Source organism: Psammomys obesus, unplaced genomic scaffold (assembly GCF_907164565.1).
Source record: "Psammomys obesus unplaced genomic scaffold, mPsaObe1.curated_primary_1811, whole genome shotgun sequence".
NCBI classification, from domain to species: Eukaryota; Metazoa; Chordata; class Mammalia; order Rodentia; family Muridae; genus Psammomys; species Psammomys obesus.
The window spans coordinates 30,877,703-30,902,260 of NW_026585895.1; the positions used below are offsets into that span (position 1 = coordinate 30,877,703).

General features: G+C 41.0%; 1 protein-coding gene and 1 non-coding gene across 2 annotated transcripts; one reads left to right on the forward strand and one right to left on the reverse strand.

Annotated features, from left to right (window-relative positions):
• Positions 1-2,655: 2,655 nt before the first annotated feature.
• Positions 2,656-2,758, forward strand: LOC129671809 (U6 spliceosomal RNA). The gene has a single exon (XR_008719400.1). It is a non-coding gene; the product is annotated as a U6 spliceosomal RNA (small nuclear RNA).
• Positions 2,759-5,088: 2,330 nt separating this feature from the next.
• On the reverse strand, positions 5,089-23,486 carry Tnfaip6 (TNF alpha induced protein 6). The gene is made up of 6 exons (XM_055600733.1): positions 23,348-23,486; positions 17,784-17,921; positions 14,272-14,433; positions 10,837-11,065; positions 8,937-8,977; positions 5,089-5,331 (listed from the first exon to the last, which is right to left on the reverse strand). Exons 1-6 carry the CDS (start codon positions 23,439-23,441, stop codon positions 5,168-5,170), a joined length of 828 nt encoding a protein of 275 aa, XP_055456708.1. The 5' UTR covers positions 23,442-23,486; the 3' UTR covers positions 5,089-5,167.
• Positions 23,487-24,558: the final 1,072 nt, after the last annotated feature.

Sequence of the window (24,558 nt, forward strand, 5' to 3'; positions counted from 1 at the left end):
AAGAGTTTTCAGAAATGATGGTGCGTTCCTGTACTTCCAGCACTTGGAAGCCTGAGCAGAAAGACCAAGAATTGAAGTTTATCCTTGGCTACAAAGTAAGCTTGAGGCCACCCTGGGCTACAGGAGACACTTTCTCAACAAAACCAAAACCAAAACAATTCTTTTGGAGATTAAGGACAATAGACAACATTTAATAAAAGTGATCACACCATTTTACCTAGAAACCAAACACAGATAGTGCTATCTCTTTATATAAACTTTAACCATTTACTGAAAACTATACACGAATTTGAAGGATTAAATTCTCCTGTGATGTAAATACATTTCAAATAGCTTCACACCTCAGCTGAACGCGATGGGAGCAGTAGCTGTCCAGGGCAGCCTTCCCTGGCCTGCTGTTCTCCCTGTGGCATGAGTAAGTCCATACTGAGAACTGGTTATTTATTTATCTGGTTACTATTGGGACAGATATCATTCATCCCATGCTAGTCTTAAAGGTGTGCACCACGTTGCCTAGTTTATGCAGTGCTGGGGTTTGAACCCAGGGCCTCTTACATGCTGGACAAGCACTTTACCACCTAGGCTGCTGCTAGCTTTAACCCCACACTCCTTATTGTGAAGACATTACATGCCTTCTTGGATTCTTTTTCATAAATTCCTTTAGTTGTGTTAATGGATGCCTGTTCTACCTTGGACGTAGTCTTGGCAGAACAAGCTTTCTTGTTCAAAAGCTTCACCTATTTTTACTTCATAGTGTTTTCAGTGTTTTGAGTCCCTTGCTGGCTTGTATGGAGCCTCTGCTTCAGGTCCTTGCACTTGGATATGAAGGTGAGCTGACTCTAAATTGTCATTCTTCATTCATGTTCTCTACTTTCTCCATTGAAATGAACTTTCTCCTAATTACTGAAGATGGATCAGGAAGTTCTGTGAGTCTCCAGAGACAGTAATGTCTGCTCCTTTAGCAAGTTTATTATGAGACTGTTCTGGCCAGTAGGTCCTTGCAAGTCTCTCTCCAGCACAAAGGTCAGTTCCTTCTGCTCCTGTTTTTTTGGATGGCCTCTGAGCCATCTCTTTTTCTCCTCCAACTGTACGTTCTCCTGCTTCATCTTGTTGCCCTTGCAGAGGATCTGGGTTCAATTCCCAGTGCCCACGTGGTGGCTCACAACTGTTCATAACTCCAGTTCTAGGACTAGGCAACCATATGGTGTAGAGATACACATGCAGGCAAAATATTCACACATATAAAATAAAATAAACAAATCTAAAAAAATATTTTAAAGCAAAGAATTTCTTCAACCAAGGTGGATAATGGTCCTTTAAACTAATTTCATTGTCATAATGTCATTCAATTCATCAGAGTGGTGGTGTGAAATTTTCCAGAATTTGTGTCTTCATTTTTCCACCCAGTTCTTTAAAACATACAAAACATATAACAAATAACCCAGCAATCAGATCACGTTGTAGGGGACATGGCTCATTTGTTCAGGGGACAATAAAGTATGCCAACAAATGTGTTTTTCAAAATTCATAAAATGGGTTAGTATTCTTGTTGGAACAAACTTCCAAGACTGCCATTTTGCTTGCCATCAAGAAAGATATTGCCTGCTTCAAATTCACATGTGGCATGGTATGATCAACATGTTTTTTTGTCTGTGAAGTTCTTTCAACACTAGTATCAGTGGAATAATGTACAGGGTTGTGTTAATTTGGTCATGCGATGGTTTGAATCGGAATAGCCTTAATAGGTTCATGTATTTGAATGCTTGATCCCCAGTGGGTGGAAGTGTTTGGGAAGAATGCGGAGGTCTGGCCTTGTTGGAGGAAATGTGTCACTAGGAGCAGGCTTTGAGTTTTCAAAAGTCCACACCATTCCCCATCTCTCTCTCTTTCTCTCTCTTTCTGTCTGTCTGTCTCCACCTCAACTTGTGGGTCATGATGTATGCTATTAGCTACTGCCCCAGTGCCATGCCTGCCTGCCTGCTTTCATGGTCCCTGCCATGATAATAACAGACTAATTCTCCAAATCTATAAGCAAGCCCCCATGTAAATGCTTTCCTTTATAAGCTACTTTCTTCATAGTGTCTCTTTATAGCACAGAAGAGTAACTAAGACAGTTCAGTGACTCATACTAATGGGCAACTCGTGGATATTACTATTTGTGAAGCAAATTCTCATATTAGGAATAAGCCTCCGTCTCTAGTTTTCCGTCATGAAGCAAGGGTCAAGTACTTTCCATACTATTCTTTTGGGATCCATCTTCCTTAGAATCTTTGGTAGCAGCCGTTAGAAACCCTGGGGACACTGGAGCTTCTTATAGTGTTCCCCTCAAGACAGCACAGCATTTGTTTGCTCATTTGTTTGTTAGTTTTTTGTTTTGTTTTGTTTTGTTTTAAATTGGACTTAGAAATACAAGCTCTCAGTGAGGACAGCCTCCATCTCTTGACATGTTTTTCTTTGGTTCCTTTCATTCTCTTGGACACAAGTTTAGCAAATTCTGCAGCCTCATCCTGACTTTTCTTAGTTCTTTGTTTCTTCAGAGCAATGCTTGGGCATTTGTGCTGCAAGACACGTGAGGTAGAAAGATACTGAATTTGGTGGGGGGGGGGGAGATTTGGTTCTATGCTTCTTACCTTCTTTGGTAAAGGGTTTCTTGGTGCTGCTTGCTTCAGCAGAACATATAATTGGAATGATACAGAGAAGATTAGCATGGCCCCTGCGCGAGGATGACGCATGAATTGCTGAAGCATTCCTTTTTCTTTTTTTTTTTTTAAAGGGTTTCCTGATGACATGCTGTTGGACATCATCTTTAGAAAGATGGAGAAGTTTTAAAATTCTGCTAGCTCCTTGGGGCCCTCTGCTAGCCACAGAGGCAGAGGAGCACCTGTCAGCATTGTTGTCATCTTCTTCCCTTTTTTACGATGACCAAGTTCTGAACCCTCAGATTGGCATCCACATCCTCCAATAGACTTGTGATTCCTCTCTGTCTATAACGAGAATGTCCTTTACTCAACAGCAGGTGCTGTACTGTGGGTCAAGACATCTTGCTTTGAGGGAAAACCTTGTTTACTGTTCCCACCACTGATTCAGACCACAGAATCCTTCCACTCCTCATTCAGAGCCTCAGCAGCTGCTTCTTTGGCCATATACTCAATTGGCAGCTGGGAAGGAGACATCCAAATTCATCTTGGCACAACCAGTTGTCTATTACAACTGGTATCACAAAAAAAGAGCTTTTCTTTATAGATGAATCTAATCATCTCTCTGTCTCTCTGTTCTGTTCTCTGTCTCTTGTCTGTCTATCTGTCTGTCTGTCTCTCTCTTTCTCTAAGATGGAATCTCACTATGTAGCCCTGGCTGTCCTGGTACATACTATGTAGACCAGGCTGGCCTCAAACTCAGAAAGATTCTTTGCCTCTCTGCCCACAGAGTACTGGGATTAAAGGCATGCACAATCATATCCAGCTTTAAAACTAGATTTATTTTGCTTAATTTGTGTGTATGAGTGTTTTGCTCATATGTATATCTGTTATCATGTACATCTTGTGTAGAGTGGAGTGATGGACAGTTGTGAACCACCATGTGGGTGCTAGGAATTGAACTTCAGTCCTTTTAACCGCTGATCAATCTCCACGGCCCTTTTAAAAAATTTTTTTCAATGTATTTTATTTTATGTGTGTGAGTGTTTTGTTCCCATGTTTGTCTGTATGTCATGTGCATCCTGGAGCTAGAGTTACGGTCTCTTTCTTTTTTAAGATTATTATTTTTACAATTTATTGTTCTCTTGTTGTTTATACTTGGGGCTGGTTAGCTGGTTGGTTGAGCTTCTCAAGACAGGGTTTCTCTGTGTAGCCCTGACTGTTCTAGAACTTGTTCTGTGGATCAGGTTGGCCTCAAACTCAGAAATCCTCCTGCCCCACCTGCTTCTACCTCCCAGGTGCTTGGGAGTAGACATGTGCAACACACGCCCAGCTTGTTTTGTTTATGTGTTGTTTGTCTTTAATCCCTGTGGGTGTTGGTGCATCTTGTGTGTGACTCAGAGGCCAGAGGAGGACCTCAGAGCCTCTGGAGCTAGAGTTACAGATGGTTGTAAGCTGCCATGTGGTTGAACTCAGGTCCTCTGGAGGAGCAGCCAATGCTCTTAGCCATTGAGCCATATTTCCAGCTTCTAATCACTTTAAAATATGTATTATTTTAAGTCATGTATGCGTCTATAAGTAGATATATGCACATACATGTGGTGCCCACAGAGGTCCTGGATACCCTGGAACTGGAGTTACAAGTGGTTGTGACCATCTGACATAGGTGCTTGGAACCAAACTTGGGTACTCTGCAAGAGGAGTATGTGCCTTTAACTTCTGAACCACCTCTGTAGCCCTGGCATCTGGTCTCTCAGTGGGCATGCTCATCGTGTTAAAGGATTCACTGGAGGCTGTTGCTTAGCTCCAGCCCCTGCACTAGGCCCAACACGCCAAGCCACATGGAGTCGCTCATACTGACTGCGCTGTTTGTCTGACCCTCCAAGGAGTCCAGAGAGAGATAAAAGCCACATTACCAACCAAACTACCCAGTTGTGTCCTTTTTCAAGAAAGAAAAGTTCTGGGATGGGAGAGGAGGCTCAGGGATTAAGAGGACTAAAATTCAAGAACTACAAAAATATTTATGTCCAAGGGTATTTATTACAGCAATATTTATGAAAACAACCTTCCATCCCAATATAAATTTGGCTTAAATAAGTCAGGGAACAATCATACCAGGGAATATTTACAGCTATGGAAGTCTTGTTTTGTAGAAAGCTCAGTGATCTTGGGAATTACTCGAGCTACAAATGTTAAAAATATCAGGATAAAAAAAACTATACATAATGCAGAATGCCAAAATTCAAATACAAATACATATAGTTACATATATACATATACTACAGGTAGAAAAATGAATGAAAGAGAAATGCTGAAAAATCTTAACACTAGTTATTTCTATGTAGTTCAGTTATGAGGTTTTTTTCCTCTTTTTTTTTTTTTCAGTTTTTCCCACATTTACGTATTGCTTTCACATTTGGAAAAATAATAAATACACGTTAATAATAAAAATACAAAAGTGAGAACAAAGGAGGTCCAAAAACTACAAACATAAATATTGTATGTTTTGAAAATCTTAAAAAAAATTTTTTTTATAGATGGCTAAATCTTCCAGCTAAGAACTTTTTATTTCCAGTAGTACTTGTGTTTTTGGCTTGACTGGATTTAGATGCAGGATCCACTGTGACATATTTAATCTGGAAACCTCCGGCTGTGACAGATGCATCACTCAGAAACTTCAAGGTCATGACATTTCCTGTGGGGGGGAGGCACACAAAAGAACAAAGAGGTTACTTCTGTTTGATTTGTCTAACAATTCAATGACTTATCATCTCACAAAAGAACACAGAGAGTTATGATCAAGAGTGTTGCGTCCAGACGTGGATTCTCAAGTTTTAGTATCTGTAATTGCCCTGCTCAGTGGAGTCAGTGAGGGACTTTCATATTTGATTCCAGGCCTCTAATCTCATGTGGAAAATGTCTTCTTTTCTGTTTTAGAAGATTCTCTAGGGCTCACGGCTCCTTCACTTTTCTGCCCCTCCAAATGAAATGAAATAAGTAAAATTTTATGATAGTGTGCTTTTCTAGCATGTCCAGACTCTGGATTTGATCCCAGCACCACGAGGCAACAAAAAACAATTCTGGATGGATCCACAGAATTATAAGAACTTGACATCAGTTCAAGCCTAAGAGTTGTGGATGGGCAGCTTACTAACTGATGGGGAGCAATACACTTTGCATTATTAGGAAGCAAGCTTAGGGCCAGTTGTGATGGCATATGCCTCTACCAGTCTGCGAGTTCAAGGCTAGCCTCATCTCTATAGTGATTTCCAGTCCAGCTATGGCTATGTAGTTAGAGAGAGTCTGTCACAAAAAATAAAATAAAATAAACCAATTAATTAATAGAAAAAAAAAGAAAGCCAAGAAATAAACCTAGAGGCCTACTTCTTAGAGCAGAGTTAAAATGGACTTTAACATGATGTGCTCAAATAGCATAGAGGAATATTTCAGGGGGAAAGATTTAAAAGAACATCACTATTGCGTGTACGGATGTGCTGCTGATGTTTGTGAATGGGACGGCTTGCCATGGTGTGCATGGAAGGTCAGAGGGCAGCTTTGCGGAAGTGGATCTTCCTTTCCACTTTTATATGCCTCTTTTAAAAGTTATTTTATTTTTATCTTCACTTATTTTATGTGCATGAGTGTTTTGTCTGCACAGATGTATATTTGTGTGCCACCTGAATGCCTGGTACCCTCCAAAATCAGAAGAGGGCATCAGAGCCTCTGGTACTAGAGTTACAGATGTCTGCAAGCTGCCATCTAAGTGCTGGGAATGGAACCTGGAACTCTGCAAGAGCAACAAGAGGTCTTAATCTCTGAGCCATCTTGGTAACTCACAGAGCATTTCTTAGCTTAGATCCTTAATCCATAAGTCAATTAAAAAACAAGTATGTATATCTATTTACACACATACATACATATATATATATATATATATATATGTATATATATATATATATGTATGTATGTGTGTAAATATATATATATATATATATATATACATATATATATATATATATATATATATATATGTATGTATGTATGTATATATATATACACATACACACACATATTACATGTGAACCCAGGCAGCCTGAATTCACACTTGTCACACTGCATTTTTCTGATATTGGAACATTTTACTTGATTTAAATATTTCTTGTATTTGTACTGTAAAAGAAGCCCTGGTTAGCTGGGTATGGCTTGAAGCATTTGTACTGAGACAGGAGGATTAGGATTTTGGTTTGAGACTAGATTTGACTACATAGAATTTAAGGCCAATCTCAGGTGGGATCCTATTTCAAAATTCACAGGTGATAGGTGACGATCTAAAGAGGAAGCCAAAACAAGAGAAAATAGTATCTCTAATATACAAAGAATAATCATATAAACAAAACATAAATAATCTAATAAGGACCTGCTAAAGATAAAATATTCTTTTTGGTTTTGTTTTTTTGTTTTGACTTTTGTTTTTTTGAGACAGGGTTTCTCTATGTAGTCTTGGCTGTCCCAGACTTGCTTTGTAGACCAGGCTGTCCTCAAACTCACAAATATCTGCTGGCTTCTTCCTTCCAGAGTGCTGGGATTACAGGCGTGAGCCTTGGAGCCTGGCTGAGAGTAAGTATTCTAAAGATTCCAGTACTGGTTTAATTATTCCTATTGTAAGATACTCATTCAGGACAAACATGGAATAAGTTAGGTTTCAGACTTTCTTCTCACTAATGCTTTTTGTTGTTGTATTTGAGACAGAATCTCACTAGGTAGACCTGAAACTCACTATGTAGCCTAGGCTAGCCTCAAATTCCTGGGTGATCCTTCTGCCTCTGCTTCCACATGTAGCTCTACTGTTGGTTTTTTAAGGAAAAATTTCAGGTACCAACTGCCTTGTTGTTGGTCTAAAGCCAACTTCATTCAGATTTTCTGTCAAGATAAAATATGTCCTTGAGAAAAGAGAGATAAGAGATTTAGAATGAGTTTCTCCTCTTGGGTAGATTGTAACAAGAACACATTAATAAGCTTTAAACAGTGAGCGCTCATGGATAGAGTAGAGAGCATCACAGCTTGTAAAAATGACACCTCAGATCTGAGTGCAGCCAGTCAGGGTGTGGGGAAAGGACTGAGCATTGCCTTGGCTGGGGTGCTGCTGCTCCGAGGAGTGAAGAACTGTGATAATTTTATGACTTGGAGTGAAAACACATGCTATCAGAATGCCAAGTGCTGGCTGGAAAGAGAAAGAAAGCAGAGACTTGTGAGAAAATGGAGGTTTTAGCTGAAAATAAAAAAATTTAAAAAGCAGTTTAGGATAACTTAAAGAGTAGTATTGCCTATTGGGATCAATTTATGATACTAACAGGACATGTCTTAAGAGCATTACTTCTTAAAACACGAGCATACAAAATAGCTTTGAGTGTGTGTGAGATTTAGCAAACATTGCCTATTATGTCTGGCCTTTTGAGATTTACTGCATAAATTAACATTCTAAAAGTTTCCTTAGGTTGCCAATAAAGAAACCATTTTATCACTGTTTATCCTAGCACTTCCCTGTTCTGGTTTTGTTTTCTTTTTGTTGCTGCTGTTGTTTTGGTTTGGTTTGGTTTTTTTCAAGACAGGGTTTCTCTGTAGTCCTAGCTGTCCTAGAACTTGCTCTGTAGACCAAGCTGGCCTCAAGAACTGACAGAGATCTGCAGGCCTCTGCCTCCCAACTGCTGGGATCAAAGGCCTGAGCCACTATCCGACGGCTTATTTCCCTTTTCTCATGCAATGGTTGCTGAATGTATCACAAGGAACTCTAAGGAATGTTGTACTGAGAAAGAAATGTGATACAAACAATGTAGTCGTTTACTGTGGTGGGTGCTGTGATAACTACCTGAAAATTCATTCTGTCTTTTATCAGTGAATATTTTCACCCATCATCATCGTCATCATCATCATCATCATCATCATCACCATCATCATCATCTGTGGTAGGACTCAAACCTAGAGCCATTGCATGTACAAAACAAGCACTGTACCACTGAGTTTAGTGCCAGTCCCTACTCATTTGTCACCACTCTGAATCCCTGTGCCAACAGCGATTCTTAGGGACTTGTAGATTCAAGCTGTTGCCTGTCAGTGAGAGCTGTCCACACACATCATTTAGATCACAGAGTTGGCCGAAATCTTAAGAATAAAGACTGACATTATTGCAAGCTAATGAACTGTCTCCAGTTTTAGTTCTCTCAAGTTTAAAGGGTGAATGATAATAAGTTTGAGGGCACTAGAAAAAAGCAAACAAAAGTTTTGCTGTGAGTTGTTTATTACCTGTACTAATGATGTCCTCCGGAAGTTCATCTCCACAGTATCTGAAAGGAGATTTTTAGAAAAGAGAGGTCACACACACATACACAAAAGAAAATTCAGCTGTTGATGTGACTTGAATTTATAACAAAATACTTTATTTTCTATAGATAATGGCTTATTTATTTCCAATTAAAAATAATTCATTTCAAATGGGGTCTCATGTATGTATCCCTGGCTGATCTGAAACTCGCTACATGGACCAGAGAACCGCTTGCTTCTGCCTCTCAATGGATAATCTTAATTTTTTGTTATTGTTGTTTTTTTCAAGACAGGGTTTTCCTGTAGCCTTGGTTGTCCTGAAACTCACTGGGTAGATCAGGACAGGCCTCAAAATCAGAGATCTGTCTGCTTCTGCCTCCTTCTGTGCTGGGATTAAAGGCATGTGCTATTTTCATTCCTTAATATTTTTTTTTTAACATGGAGTTTGGGGCAGACAAATCAGGTTCAAAGTCTTTCACGGTTACATAGTGAATTTGAGGCAGGCTTGGGCTACAGAAGAGTCACAATGTACTCAAAATGAGAGTGAGGGAGAGAGAGACTGACTTGAATATTTTAACAGAAATTTCATTTCCTGTGTCTTTGGTCATGTGAGATTTTGAATAACTAGACAATAAGGTTTTATAACTCAGCAATCAAAGGCAGATATAGTTAGTATAGGTACAGCCAGTAAAGAAAAATCCTCCGTTGGTGTTTTAACTTGCTTAAACTCTATAGCCCCTCTGTTGAGACCTACTCAGTTCTTAGCATAACTATAGCTCTTCTGTTAACACCTGCTGTAGTCTTTAGCATATCAGAAGCCATTTTGCCTCCAACTCTCTATTTTGATTATAAGGTGAAATTAAGTTTCAGGCCTATGCACCAGAGACCAGGATACAATTTAATAGTTCAATACTTGCTGCTTAGAATAAAACAGTATGTGTGTGTGTGTGGGGGGGGGGGGGCTGGAGAGATGGCTCAGAGGTTAAGAACACTGGCTGTTCTTCCAAAGGTCCTGAGTTCAATTCCCAGCAACCAACATGGTGGCTCACAGCCATCTATAATGAGATCTTCTGGCCTTTATGCACATATGCAGGCAGAACTCTGTATAAATAGTAAAAATTAATAAATCTTAAAAAAAACAGTATATGATAAACGCATGTTCTGCTAGAGTTAAAGATCATAACATCCTGCTATGTTTTTTGGTCCCAGAAAGCTAGAAAAACCCCAAGAGCTATCCTACCTTAAATCTCAGCCAATCAGCTGAGAGTGCTTTGTCTAGCTACCTAGATACTACACAGTATACTTGGAACAACATGGATTATGTTTAGCTAGTCAAAATGATGTAATGCTGCCCCCCCCTTGCTTCCTATACCTGGTTACCTGGTTGTTACCTGGTTATGATTTTTCGTATAAAAAACCTGCCTTAGAAACCTGCCAGACAGATGTGATACTCTGGCTCCTGAGTCCAGATTATGACCCTGGCTGGTCAGTCTTTGTCCAGTGTTCAATAAACTAACAGTTAGAGTCTGGGGTTCTAGTGGTCAGTGATTCTGAACCCATGACAGCTGGCAAGTTATATAAAAGCAGAGGTGGAGGCAGGAGGATCAGGAGTTCCAGGCCTGCCTGAACTACATAATGAGTTCAAGGCCGGGGTGCAATCCCAGCTCCCCTAACAAAGAAGAAAAGCGGAAGTTTGGAGAGGAAGAAGAAAGGAGAGGAGAAAGAGATGGAGGAGGAGAAGGAAAAAACATTACTTCCTGCAGGAGAGAGTAGTAATATGGAGAATGAATAGGTACATAGGAACAGTGGAGAGAAAACTATAGGAGCATCAGATAAATACTGAAAGTTCCCTGGTCGTCATTTGTTGGGGAGCAGTACCTACCTTCCTACAAAGCCATGAACATCATCATAACTGTCATAGATTTCTACGTAGTCAGCCAAGCAGCCAGGATCATGTTCAAGGTCAAAGTCCAAAAAGCTCAGGTGAATTCGCTGGCCATACTTGAGCCGAATGTGCCAGTAGCAGACCTGGTTGTCATCGTACTCATTTGGGAAGCCTGGAGATTTAAAAATTCGCTTCGGATCTGTAAAGACACCACCACACTCCTTTGCTGAAATAGGAAAAAGAAAGTTCACTTAGACATTATAAAGAAATGACAATATATGATCCATAGGATATTACATATGCTTATAGGTGATAATAATTTCTAAATTAAAGAAATTATTCTTTGTGTGTGTGTGTGTGTGTGTTATCTCTGGTAGTCAGTTCTCTCCTTCCATGATGTGAGTCACAGGGATGGAACTCAGGTCATTAGGCTTAGTGGCAAGGTCCTTTACACATTATGCTATCCTTCAGGCTAAGTTCCTAACTGTTCTGAAACAAACACGGACTCCTTGTGAATTTTTAAATGTGAAAATAGCAAGAATAACAACATTTGTATTTCTGTTTGTATTTTTCCTTGCTTTGGTTTTTTTAAGGCATAAAATATTATATATATAATATTTATATATACTTTGGTGTATTTTGTCGAATATACATTCATGTTATCAATAGTCTCATCAAGGTGATGGGAATTTTATTGTGTAGCTGCCACACTGTGCCTTCAGGGACTCGCTTAGATCCTGTAAATTTTGTTTACAACATCATTATAAAAGTCACTTTAAAGTAAAATAAATTGTAAACTATGTCCTCTTTTTCTCTTTCTCCCTTCAAGGCAGGGTCCGCGGTCTGTCCTGGAACTTGCCGTGGCAGATTAGGACAGCCTTGACTTTATGGCATTACCCCTTACCATCTACGTCCTGTACTGGGATTATGGCTGTGCTATACCACATTCATTTCTTGATTGCTTTTTTGGGTGCTGGGGCTTCAAGCCAAATCTAACATGTGCTAAGCATAGGTCTTACTACTAAGGGATACCCCAGCCCTAAATCTGTATTCTCTAGAACACTAAAATTCAGAATTTGGGAGAAGGTGTGTGTGTGTGTGTGTGTTTTCTTCTCCAAATCATTCATTTTTATAAATTGCAGTATGTAATCTGTTAAGAAAAACAAATGAAAAACAAAAACTAAATCCAAAGAAACTCAGGATCGGTGGTTTGCAACATGACCTAGAGAAAAACTACCGAGGCGCCTACATAATTTTAAATTCCCTGTGAGTTAAGTGTCTAGAAGTGGTTGAATGTGGAAGCCAAAAAACTATCTATTATCTGGACACAATGGCACATGCTTGTAATCCCAGCACTCTGTGAGTTTGAGGCCAGCCTGGTCTACAAAGTAAGCCAGGACAGTCAAGGCTATACAGAGAAACCCTGTCTTGAAAAGCAAGCAAGCAAACAAACAAGCAAACAAAAAACCCTATCCTAGTTCTAGGAGTGGTGGCATACACCTTTATTCCCAGCACGTGGGAGGCAGAGGCAAGCAGATCTCTGTGTTGGAGGCTAGTCTAGTCTACATAGTTAGTTCCTGGACAGCCAAAGCTACACAGTGAGACCCTGTTTTGAAAAAAACAAAACACGCATACATTCGTGTTTTGTCTAGAAGATAACTTTGGGTTTTGGTTTTTTTTGTTTTGTTTTGTGACAGAGGTCTCTCATTGCCCCAGAAGTAAGCTAGGCTGAATAACCATCAAGCCCTAAGGTCCTCCTGTCTCTGCCTTCCTAGCATGAGGATTGCAAGTGTGTGCAACCATGCAGGCTGTTATTTATTTGTTTGTTTGTTTGTTATAGCATCATTTCTTGGACTTTAATATCAGCATTAAAGAGGCAGATTTCTGTGAGTTTGAGGCCAGCATAGGAAATTCTAGGTAAAAAAGACTCTGTCTCAAAGAGCCAAAACAATATCATCATCAACAACGATAGAAAATTAGTTCTGGATCTGGAATTCAGGTCCTCATGCTTGCAAGGCAAGCATTTTCCTGACTGTGTTAAATCTCTACCTTTAAAACTTTTTATAAAAATATTATTTAATATTATTAAAAATGGATATTCCACTTGTAGTCCAGGCTAGTCTCAAATTCCTGATCTTCCTGCCTCGGTCCACGGAGCACTAGGATTCAGTCATGTGTCATCAGGTCAAACAAGAATATACTCAAGTAGGTATTAATATTGTCTTTTAAAGACAAGGTCTCATGTAGCCCAAGCTGACCTTGAATGTGCACATCCATAGCCAAACCAGGCCTTGAACCCAGATCTTCCTGCCTATATCTTCCAGGTGCTGGATTATAAACCTGTGCCACCGGGACAATGGATCGTGGAAGAGCCCTTTCATTCACACTGCTTCACTTATGCTATACGTTGGCTTTGTTGTTTGCTTTTGAGGCAGGTCTCATTATATAGCTTTGGGTGGCCTGGAACTCACTATGTAGACCAGGCTAGCCTCAGACTCATAGAGATCTGCCTGTTTCTGCCTCCTGACAGCTGAGATTAAAGGCATGTGATAGCATGCGTGGCTTCACTTTAGACTCTGGCAATGATTAACAATGGCAGTAGTAGAGTGCAGGCTAGGACTAAAAGCTTGAGGTGTGCACAAATTGATTTGGGCCAGGTGTGGAGGCACACACCTTTAATACTAGCACTCTGTGAATTTGAGGTCAGCCTGGTCCACATAGTGAGTTTCAGGCCAGCCTGGGATGAACAATGAAATCCTGTCTAAAAAAACAAAGATAAAACAAAACAAACAATAAACCAAAAGAACAAACAACCAAACCAAGAACAGCAGTAACAAAACCCAAACCCAAACGAACAAGCCAAGGAACCAAGGTGATGTGTCAGTCATAGCCCTGTGATGAATGCCTTTTACTTTGTTTTGAATGAGTGCAGTAGACAGATCTAGGCAAAATTCTTCCTACTTGGAATCCACCTAATTTTGTGCTGTATGTTCTTATGGACAAGGAAGGCTGTTCTGTGACGGTCAGTACCATAAAGCAATGCTGTGACAGGAGCCTAGAATGTTGCCATCATTCTCATACCATTATGGAATTTCACATACCGTAGATCCAACACTTCATCACCTCAGTGTGTCAGCAGATGCCAGAAAGGCTCTGTCACATCATGAGTAACACTTTGTTGTCCGGGAGAACATATCTAGAAAGATCCTGCGTTCTTTCTCCAAGAACATGAACAAAGAATAGCTCTCTGTTCACGAAGGAGGGAACACAGTTCGGCTCCTTTCACAGCCTGAAAGGACCTATGAACGGTAGGCATACTCTTCCCGCCACCAGCCACCATTCCCCCGTTTCCTCATTTTGGGAAGGAGGAGCTGTCTCCCTTGGCAGCCCCTTGGCAGGGAGCTGCTTCGCTGCTGTTGTTTGCGAACGAACCGTTTGGGTTGTAGCAGTAAGCGTCCCACCGCTCACTCCTGTTGAGCCGGATCCCGTAGTCGATGATGCCCGTTTTTCCAAAGCCACAGTTGGGCCCGGGTTTCACAATGGGGTACCCAACTCTGCCCTTGGCCATCCATCCAGCAGCACAGACATGAAATCCTGAAAGAGGAAGGGAGGTTTAGGCACTCACCTAGTAGGGAGAGACAGCCACTTCCTACAGTAAGTTTCTCAAGTGGCCAAACTCATTCTGTGTGGAACGGGAAAACCCTTGCAATTGTAGTACCCCGGAAACTGAGGAAGAAAGATTTTAACTTTGAGGCCAGGCTAGGCAGAACCAAGCTTTGGGCCTTAGGTTAAGTCATTAGCACCACAAAAGAAACAAAATGACAAACCAAACTAAACCAAACCAATGTTTGAATGCAAATAAAACATGTTTAATGTTTTTTTGTTTTGTTTTGTTTTTTTAAGACAGGGTTTCTGTGTGTAACAGAAGTGGCCATCCTGGAACTCACTGTGTAGGCCAGGTTGGCCTTGAACTCACAGAGATCCACCTGCCTCTGCCTCCTGAGTGCCAGGATTAACGACAGGCACCACCATGCCCTGATTCCGTTTTTTTTTTTTTTTTTTTTTTTTTTTTTGTTGGTTTGTTTTTTTCCTCAACAAGTGATCTCATATAATCCAGGCTGGCCGAAAACTCTCTATTTAGCTGAGGTTGACCTTGAACTCCTAATGCTCCTGCCTTTACCTCTAAGTGCTACCAGGATTGCCAGCATGCAGCGCCAGCCACCATGCCTGGCTATACAATTTGAATTCTGACTTTTACTAGCTTGTGGTTAGTTGTCCATAATATCAGCCAGTACTCAGGAGGTTGAGGTAGGCTGAGTACTGAAGTCTGAGTACTGAAGTCTCAGTACTCAAGTGTGAGACCAAAAAGATGTTGTCTCAAAAACAAAAACACACAAATAAAAGTCAAGCAAGCAAGCAAGCAGATAAAACATAAAGGAGATGTGGGTGTAGGTCAGTGCCTGAGTCTGTGCAGCAGGGCGTGGCCCTGGGTTTGATCCATAGCACTTGAACATTCTTGGATTCTGCCTATCGGTGGGGATCCTGGAAACAGTCCCTTACTGATGCTGTGGGATAATTTACTGCTGTATGTTTGTCTTGAATAATGTATAAAAATAGAATAGGCCCTGCCAGGTTTTCGCCTGTAAGAAAAGGAGTTCTGATGGAGAGTCTCAAGAGAGATGGTAGCTAGCTTTTTTTTTTTTTTTTTGTGTGTGTGTGTGTGTGTGTGTGTGTGTGTGTGTGTGTGTGTGTAAAAAGCAAATAGTGGTAGCCAGGCATGGTAGTACATACCTTTAATCTCAGCATGTGGTGACAGAGATAGATGGGATGACTGTGAGTTCAAGGCTAGCCCGGTCAACAATCGAGTTTTGCTGGGGCTCTACAGTGAGGCTATATAGGTAGTCCCAGGGTTTGGGAGGCTAAGGTAGGAGGAGTAGCCTCAGTTACTGAGTGAATTTGAGACCAGTGTGGGCTCTGTGGGATGTTGTCTCGAAACAAATAAAATACACAAAACCCAAAGACAACCAACCGAGTGAGCACTCAAGTAATAGCAACAGTTAACTGCTGGACCTTTCAGGAGGTCTCTTGGTATCATCACCTTCCCAGTTTCCTTTTCCTGCCATTGTAAGGCCCTCCTCACAGCTTTGAACCCTACGGCACAGCAGTACAAATGCATGCTGGTATGTCTGTACCTGTACCTGTAGTCCCAGCACGAGGTTAACTGAGGCACGAGGAAGATTACAAGTCTGAGGCCAGCTTGGACTATATGGTGGGACTCTTGAAAACAAACAAGCCAAAAAGCTCATTTGTTCCTTAAATGATAGCCTTTCTACCACTGGGGGAGGCACAGAGGTCCTGTGCTCACAAGATAAGCACTAGGGGAACCTGGAATGCTAAACACACAGGTTTATCCCCTCAAAGGGAGGGATGTGTAACCTGTGTTCTACCTGGAAGGCTGGGAACAGACATGGTTCATAGCCCGGTGACCTCCTCACCATCTGTGTGACCAAGACCACACCAGATGCTCCCTCAGACCCTTATTGTGAACTTGTCAATCTGCAGACCCCATCTTTATGGAAGATGTCACATGTGCTTTAAAAAGACTTTCCATGGAGTCGGGTTGTAAGTTATATCATGCACACGGGATTGAGTCAATTCTCGCCAGTTGTGCTACACTTCCATATGCCTAAAATAAACTATTCGGGGTCAGACTCCTGAAGTTTAAGCCAGTACTAGCTACTGAGTCGTGTTGAACCAAACTACCTTCTTGCATTCTTCCAATCTTTACTCTGATGGCTGTGGGAGTCACGGGGACCCAGCACTGCTACTACTAAATTTATTTGTCAAGTAGCATTATTTAACAGCCGAGGAAACCAACATGAACACGTCAAGAGAAATCGAACAATGTTTTAAATGATTACCAATCACAGTCGCATCAATACATAGTGTTTCAATGATACCAAGGTAACACGGGTCCTTATTTTCCTTTGGTGCTTATTTTTTAGATCATAGACCCTCTACCTGCTTCTTTGTCTCTCCTGGAAACCTTGAGGACAGAAAGTTAAGCATGCTGGGCTGTGGCCTTGCAGCACCTCTCCTCCCCAGCGGCAAGGTAAGTTTGCGGTCCTGTTTAGTGCTTGGCCCAGGGCTGTGCCAGGGGTCATATAGACTAAGCCAGGCTAAATCACACGAGCGGAGCCTCCTGACACTCCATAGAAATCTAGGAAAGTCTAAAGCCTCTTTTTGTTCCGATGACTCAAAGAACTGTTCCATCAACCTCCCTACCAGGCCGTACATGGTGGCTATCTCACAGCTCTCTCTCCTAATGAAGCTCTTCTCCAAGTTTTTTATTTTTACTTTTATTTTTTTATATTAATTACAGGTTACTTACTTTATATCCCAGCTGTAGCCTCCTCCCTCATTCCCTCCCAATCCCACCATCCCTCCCTCATCTCCTCCCTGCCCCTCTCTAAGTCCACTGATAGGGGAGGTCTCCTCCCCTTCCATCTGACCCTAGTTTATCAGGTCTCATCAGGACCATCCCCGACCAGGGAAGCTGAGTCTTTTCCAAGTTTTAAAACAGATTCTCTCTCTCTCTCTCTCTCTCTCTCTCTCTCTCTCTCTCAATCTCTCTCTCTCCAAAGCTCATTTTGATCAGTGATTTTATGTCGGCGTCTCACCCAAACTCACTATCTCTGCCGTGACTTTTATTTTCTTAGTTCTCACTGGATGATGCCTAACCCTCATGAGATGCTGTTACCAGGAACTTCTCTGGCTTCAGGCAGAAGGGATGAGGGAAGCTCCAGAAAGCAAAGATACTCTTACAACATAGAGAATGATCCCAAAGGACTTGAGAGAAAATCTTAGGAAAGGTTTTGGAAAAGGTGGATTTCCCCTAAGGCCCCAGGGGAGAATAAGAAGAAAAGCCATTATCAAGTCAGTACCAATTTTCCTGGCTGCTTCTAGCTGCTTGTAGGTTGCGAGACGGCCACCTTCATATTCACAAACAGCCTTGGCTTCCGCGTAGGTGAGCTTGTATCTGCCAGCCCGGGCTTCTCTGTGGTACACACCCGCTGCTTGTTCTGCGAATTTACAAAATGTCATTAATGCACTATTATCCATTCTTGTGGAACAAAGGAAATTTTGCCTCAGCAGGGAGATTACATCAGATACATGTTCTTGCCAAAGAAATTTCTAGGTCAGCTGCCATGGTAGTTAAGTTTTTGTTGTTAGAAAGCTTTGGGGAAAAAAAGAATGAGGGGGAATTTTAGGGGGAAAAATAGGATACATAAAGACTGGAGTTTAGGTAATTTCTGATAGCATGAAAGAAAAAAATTAATACAATATTTATGAGTAGTCACAAGTAATAAAGTTGTTTTGTTTTTTCTCTTCGGTTTTTTTGAGACAAGGTTTCTCTGTGTAGCGTTGGCTGTCCTTGACTTGCTTTGTAGACCAGGCTGGGCTTGAACTCACAACGATATGCCTACCTCTTCCTCCTTGAGTGCTGGAATTAGAGGCGTGCACCGCCATGCCCAGCTAGTTTTGATATTCTTTTGGCTTTAAAAAGAGTCATAAAAGCTTGGATAGGTATGTAGTAGATAAAGGAAACTCAGAATGCAAAATAAAGCAGAGAAAACGACTTCTTTACAGAAGCTCGCCGGGAAGGAGGACAGGCCCGTTCGAGGGAATGATTAAGGTGATATAGTTGAGAGTGTGGTCAAGAACTTAAAAACGGTGGGGAAACCTGACAGACTCCTCAGCAAGCCAGCAGAGCACCAAAGAAAAGCGATCCGAACACAGCAGAGAAAAAGAGCCTCCCATACCTCTAACCTCTTTTTTGGCATGTTGTTTCCCACATATTTTAGGCAAGTCACACACAACCCTATCTTGCACCGGGTCACTGTTTTCAGTGAATTGTTTGGGGACGGCAGTGATGTCGCCATAGAAACAACGTGAAGATTCCCCAGTCAATAGTCACACATTCATCTCCAACGGCGCTATGGGAGTACCACCCAGCTGTGCAGCTCACCAGTAAGCGTTTGTATACCGATCCATCCCGTCGGCCACCAGGCCACCACGGAGATGTTTCCAGTGAAGTTTTGAATGCCTCGGCACACAGCAAGACACAGATCCAGAAACACGCTCCGACTCAACTCAAATTTTTCTCTGACCCAGACTAGAGCTGACTCTGCCATGGTTTGATGGGAAATGGCACTGGTTTTGTTTCACCCTTTTTGAGATTCCAGGGATCCTGCTCTTGTAAATTACACGGTTAAGGCCCGTGGCTCAGAGAAGACAACAGTCAATTGGATGTTTTTGTTTTTTTTTTTTTTTTTTTTTTTTTATTTACTCTGATGCTAGGTCTCATGTGCCAAGCTGTCCTCTAATTAGGTATGCAGTTGAGGGAGACCTTAAATTCTGATCTATCCGCCTTCATCTCCTGAGTGCTCGGATTACAGCATGCAACAGTGGGTTTTTTGGTACTGGGAAATAAACCAGGGTCTTTTGTTTGTTTGTTCGCATGCTAGGCAAGCACGCTACCAGCTGAGCTTACATCCCATGCTTATGGACCAGAAAACACTAGCAACATCAGTTCATCACCAGTGGAGATGATTTTTCATTCTATAAATAACCTGCTCAGGTGTCCTTCATGGGGCAAAGCAAAATACACCCACTAATTTCCGGTTTTATTCCTTTGAGCATGTAGCGTGATAAATTTTTCTAGGTGTTGTGGATAAAGCCTTGTCCCCTTGAAGAACTTAAACATGCACGAGTGGGCAACTGAAGTATATTTATCATTGTTTAAATTAATTTGTAAATTTATGTATATGGGTATTATTTTTTCCACATGTATATCTGTGCACTGCATGCCTGAGGAGTCCAAAAGACGGTGTTGAATCGTCTGGGACTAGCATTACAGATGGTTGTGAGCTGCCATGTGTATGCTGGGAATGGAATCTGCTTCCTTTGCAAGAGCAGCTAATGCTCTTAACTGCAAGCCATCTCTTTGGCCCTGTTTTTTTTTAATGTTTGCTTATTTGTTTTTGTTTTACAAAGGGTCGTGGTATGTAGCCCCAGTTGGCCTAGAACTTTTGATTCTTCTGTCTCAGCCATTTAAGTGTGAAAATTAAAATGTGTGCCACTGGGGCTGGAGAGATGGCTCAGTAGTTAAGAGCACTGGCTGCTCTTCCAGAGGACCTGGCACCCATATGGCAGCTCACAACTGTCTGTAACTCCCAGTTCCAGAGGATCTGACACCCTCACGCAGACATACATGCAAGCAAAACACCAATGTACGTGAAATAATAATAAAAAAAATGTAGGGCTGGAGAGATGACTCAGCCATTAAAGGCTAGGCTCACAACCTAGCCTAGCTGAGTTTAGTTCCCAGCACCCATGGCTGTCTCTCCAGCCACCAAAAAGAAAAAAAAAATGTATGCCACCACACTGAACTAAGTGTCTTTATTTTAGACACTATGCCTTTTGGTAGAGAAAAAGGATGCATGCTTAATTTAATGTTTATTATAAATATTGTTGTTAATTTAAAAATTTAAAAATCTATCTGTATTCAAGAATGTAAAGTTAAAAATTATGGGAAAATTATACAAATTATTAAATTATTTTAATACATGCCAACTCTCCCTCCAACTGATTTTTTTTTTTTTTTTTTGAGACAGGCTTTCCTTGTATAGTGTTGGCTGTCCTGACTCATTTATAGACCAGGCTGGCCTTGAACTCACAGAGATCTACCCATCACTCCCTCCCAGAGTGTTGGGCTTGTAGGCATGCACCACCACACTGGGCTCAATTTTCTTAATATTTTACTCCAAACTTGAAATACTTTTCTGGGGGGAGCTTAACAAAGAGTTTTAGAAAATAATTTCAAATTGTCTTACCAGTAATTAAAAGCAAATGAACAAAACTATTGGAAACTGATGACATGTGTCTGGATAATAAGATAATAACTGGAATAACAATCTTCATGAGCCATAATTTCAGTTTGTTAAATATTTCTATTTCATTTTGCCTTATGAGCAAACACTACTGAGAATTCTCAATGTATGTATTTGTCTATTTAGTTAATGAAGTTAATGAAATAATTTATGACGAGGTCTCACTGTGTAGCCTATGTTTACTTCGGAGTCTCTATCATCCTTCTTCAGCCTCTTGAGTCTTAGTGATCACAGAACTTTTTGCTCAAGAACAATTCTATATGAAGTTGCTTTGTTTGTTTGTTTGATGAGACAATATCACTTTCTAGCTCTGGTTGGCCTGAAGCTCACTATGTAGACCAGGCCGGCCTTGAACTTACAGAGATGGTCTCTTGAATATCGAGATTAAAGGTGTGCACCCCCACACTTGACCCTGCCCAGGGATGATTATAAACAAGTCCCTTTATGTATATATTTGTTAACTTATTTATTTTGAGACAAGTTTTTGCTATGTAACCCAGACTAGCCCAGAGCGCCCAGTCTTTCTGCCTCAAATCAAATACTGGGAGTACACAATCAGGACCATTATTATTTTAGTGTATATTTGTTAATTAAAAGTATTTCTGGATTTAGGATTTTAAGCTACTAATGCAAAGCAGTGCAATGAAACTAAGTTTTAAAAGATACATGGGTCTAAAGAAATGATATTTTATTAATTTTCCTATTCTGCCACTTAATTTATAAAACGTAAAAAGCTGTTTTTCTTCTTTTGGCAAACAACAAGAGTGGACTGCGGGCTCTGGTATTTGCTGCCGCTTCTGGGAGGAGTTAGGTAACCTTGTAGACATCACTTCTCGAGCCTCAGTTTCCTCATCCTGCAAATGGGAATATGATAGCTGTTGCAGCCTATTAGAAGCTCACAGTGTGCAACTTTCCCGCCTTTTGCAGGTTCAGTACAAAGACTGAAAGTAATTGTTCTCTGGGTTTTTAATGTTCAAGGTCCATGTTGACCCACTGACATCTCCTGTCTGTCAGTTCCTTTCTTGTTAAATTGCCGTTAAAGAAGCTAGAAGTCAGAGTTCAAATGTCCTGTTCTTCCCCCTTGCTACCAGATCCCTTCCATCAAACCCAGCTATCTTTTATCCCTAAAGAGCTATTAATATTATATTGACCCAACCAACTGTAACCAATTTGTGCTGGGCTGGCTGCTCAGTAACTTGTCCCACCTCGAAGCATTTGACTGGGTCTCAAGCCTCCGCAGTGTGTTCCTAACAAAGGCTTGGCTTGCTTCTCTCTACCTTTGGGGCAGAACTGCTTTCTATCCAGGTTTATATTTTTTGTACCATACACACTGACTACAAAAACAATGACTTCAAACTACACAATCCCGGGAGAAATTGCTGGCGTTTCAAAATATCCCCGTATGACTTTAATTCTTACTAGCTTTATGGTGTCTCCCCATTTCTGACAAACGTGTATGTATTTCTTCAGCTGGATGGTGTGCACACATCTACCGAATTTCGGAGCCCATCTTGGGCAAATGGTCACACTGCAACTAGTTTCTGACTCATGCTGGAGAAAGAGGCGGCAAGGCTGTGCAGCTCAAATCCAGCTTTTTAATGAAACCCTCATGGTTGCAATTACTACATGAGAGAACCCTGATGAAAGGGGAAAATAGTCTATAACCATGTGTTGCCTAGTAAGCACAAAACCAAGATCTAGGTTAATTTTTGCTTTCTTTTTTATTTCTTTATTTTGTGCAAGAATGATTTTCTACCTCCCAGCCAGCAATCAAAAATTTTCTCTCTGCTAAATACAATAATGAACAAAATGCAGCATCAAGTTGAAGCATATGGATTCCAGTATTGTTTTGAGTGCTACAATGTGAATTTTGAGTTTTCTGCATATATATTCATTTATTGGTCTATTGTTCATTTTCAGTATTTAGCCTAAGTCATCCCTTACATTTAACAAACTAAAAGAACTTTCCTCATTTAACCAAAGGTCTCGGAAAGTACTTACATGACAAAAAGGACCAAAGCCTGATGAATGCATTAAAAAGTAAAAAGTGTTTTCCTTTTCTTTCCTGTATTACACTCTAGTTTTGTTAAAATAGTTGAAAGATAGTTACAGAGGTTAAGATGTAGCCCACAGCTCGGCGTGCACAGAGTTCAGAACTACTGCACAAGTTCCGCATAGCCCACCTCACCTAAAATCTTTCTGCTAATGAAATTAAAAAAAAAAATCAAAACTATTATACTGGTGTTTAAGTTTCATAAAGAAATACTCACCAATGAGCTAGCATATCTGCCTCGAAATCTTAAAAATACATTTTTACAATGACACATCTTAGCCTTTTTTTTTTTTTTGTACATTGTGTAAAAGGAGAGCCTTAAGTTTAAAAAGCAAACTTTCTTTGTTCAACACCTTGTCAGTGTCTCTTTCTAAAGCATTTTCTGTGAAAACCTCAGCTGTGAACACGCTAGAAATCTTTCCTGCTTCGATTCAGTCCTCTGTGATGTCAAAGGATCCATGTTCCCAAGAAGAAGCTCGGGAGGGTGAGGGAAGTTTCTTACCAAGCCATATGGAGTTGTGAAAGATTCCGTTCTTGAATCCCCATCCGTAAGCCTCTTCCCACAGCAAGACGCATAAGCAAATGAGGACGACCATGTCTTCCCTTGCAGAGCCGTTTACAGTGTCAGGGCTGCCCACGAGAATTTCTCAGAGCAGCGGCTGGAATGCGGCTGAAACATCTGGTTTCCACATCTTTTAAATAGTTTTTTTCGGCTGTGAGGTCAGCATGTTCTCTCCAATGGCACTTTCCGTTGTGGAGTTACACAATTAGTTCAGTGTCTGAAGCAAGCCCTCTGACTCATTTGCATTGGCAACCGGAATGGAGGGCGCAGGATGAGCATCCACGTTTCCAATTCTCTTTCTCAGAAGCGAGCTCGTTTATTCTGTCAGTCACCAACACTTTTCTGTTAGGAAGTTTGTGTCATTTGCTGCAGACGCGAGTAAAGAAAGCCAAACTCCAGCAGGAATTCTCAGAGAAATCCTGAAGGTCCTGTTCGCATTGTTAATTTTGGAGTCTGTGATTTAACGCTAATCTTGATGATACTGATTGTGATAGCATCGCTTTAGTCTTTGCTAAACATTGCAAAGTAAGTCTTTGTAGAAAAAAAAAAGTGTACGTAGTTTGGCAAATCCATCACAGCAGAACATTCTGTCTGTCTGTCTCTCTCAATAAATATCAGCTTTGAGCAAAGGAGCCCAGTTTCAGTTTCAAAATGTTAGGAAATTCAGGTAGCCTTGATATGTCATACTATAGCACAAGGAGTATTTTAGGTAGTTAGATATTAGCAGGCTCAGAGGACTTAGGGGCTAGACCCCTCTGTTATAGTCTACAGTTGTCAGAAAAATAGGACCTGCGTCATATTTCTGGTCCTGGAAGGAGACATGACATCCTGAACTGCCTAGAAAGTCACTAATGGATAACTAAGCCTGACTCTGGGTGCCCTAAACCTTATACGATTCCTATCTAGTAAGACGCTTTCTGATAAGGACCAGCCAGGCCTGATGGCACAGGGCTGTGATTGCAGCATGCCTGGGCTACAAACTTCCCCTTCCAGAGATGCTTGTGTGCCTACTCACTAAGGCTGTTCTTATGCCTGTCACCCTGGGCAATTTAGTGAGACCCTGTCTCAAAACAGGGAAATGAGAGAGAGAGCGTGTCAGCACATACCATGTGTAAGATCCTAGGTCCCACCAACACAGATACAAAGATACA

Bases quoted from the DNA above. Each gene is read 5' to 3' on its own strand.
- Tnfaip6 (XM_055600733.1), bottom strand. From the start codon at position 23,441: ATGGTCGTCCTCATTTGCTTATGCGTCTTGCTGTGGGAAGAGGCTTAC. The intron at 17,922-23,347 runs GTAAGAAACTTC...GTAAATTCGCAG, and splicing joins TCACAACTCCATATGGCTTG to AACAAGCAGCGGGTGTGTAC. The intron at 5,332-8,936 runs GTAATAAACAAC...TCCCCCCCACAG, and splicing joins GGAGGACATCATTAGTACAG to GAAATGTCATGACCTTGAAG.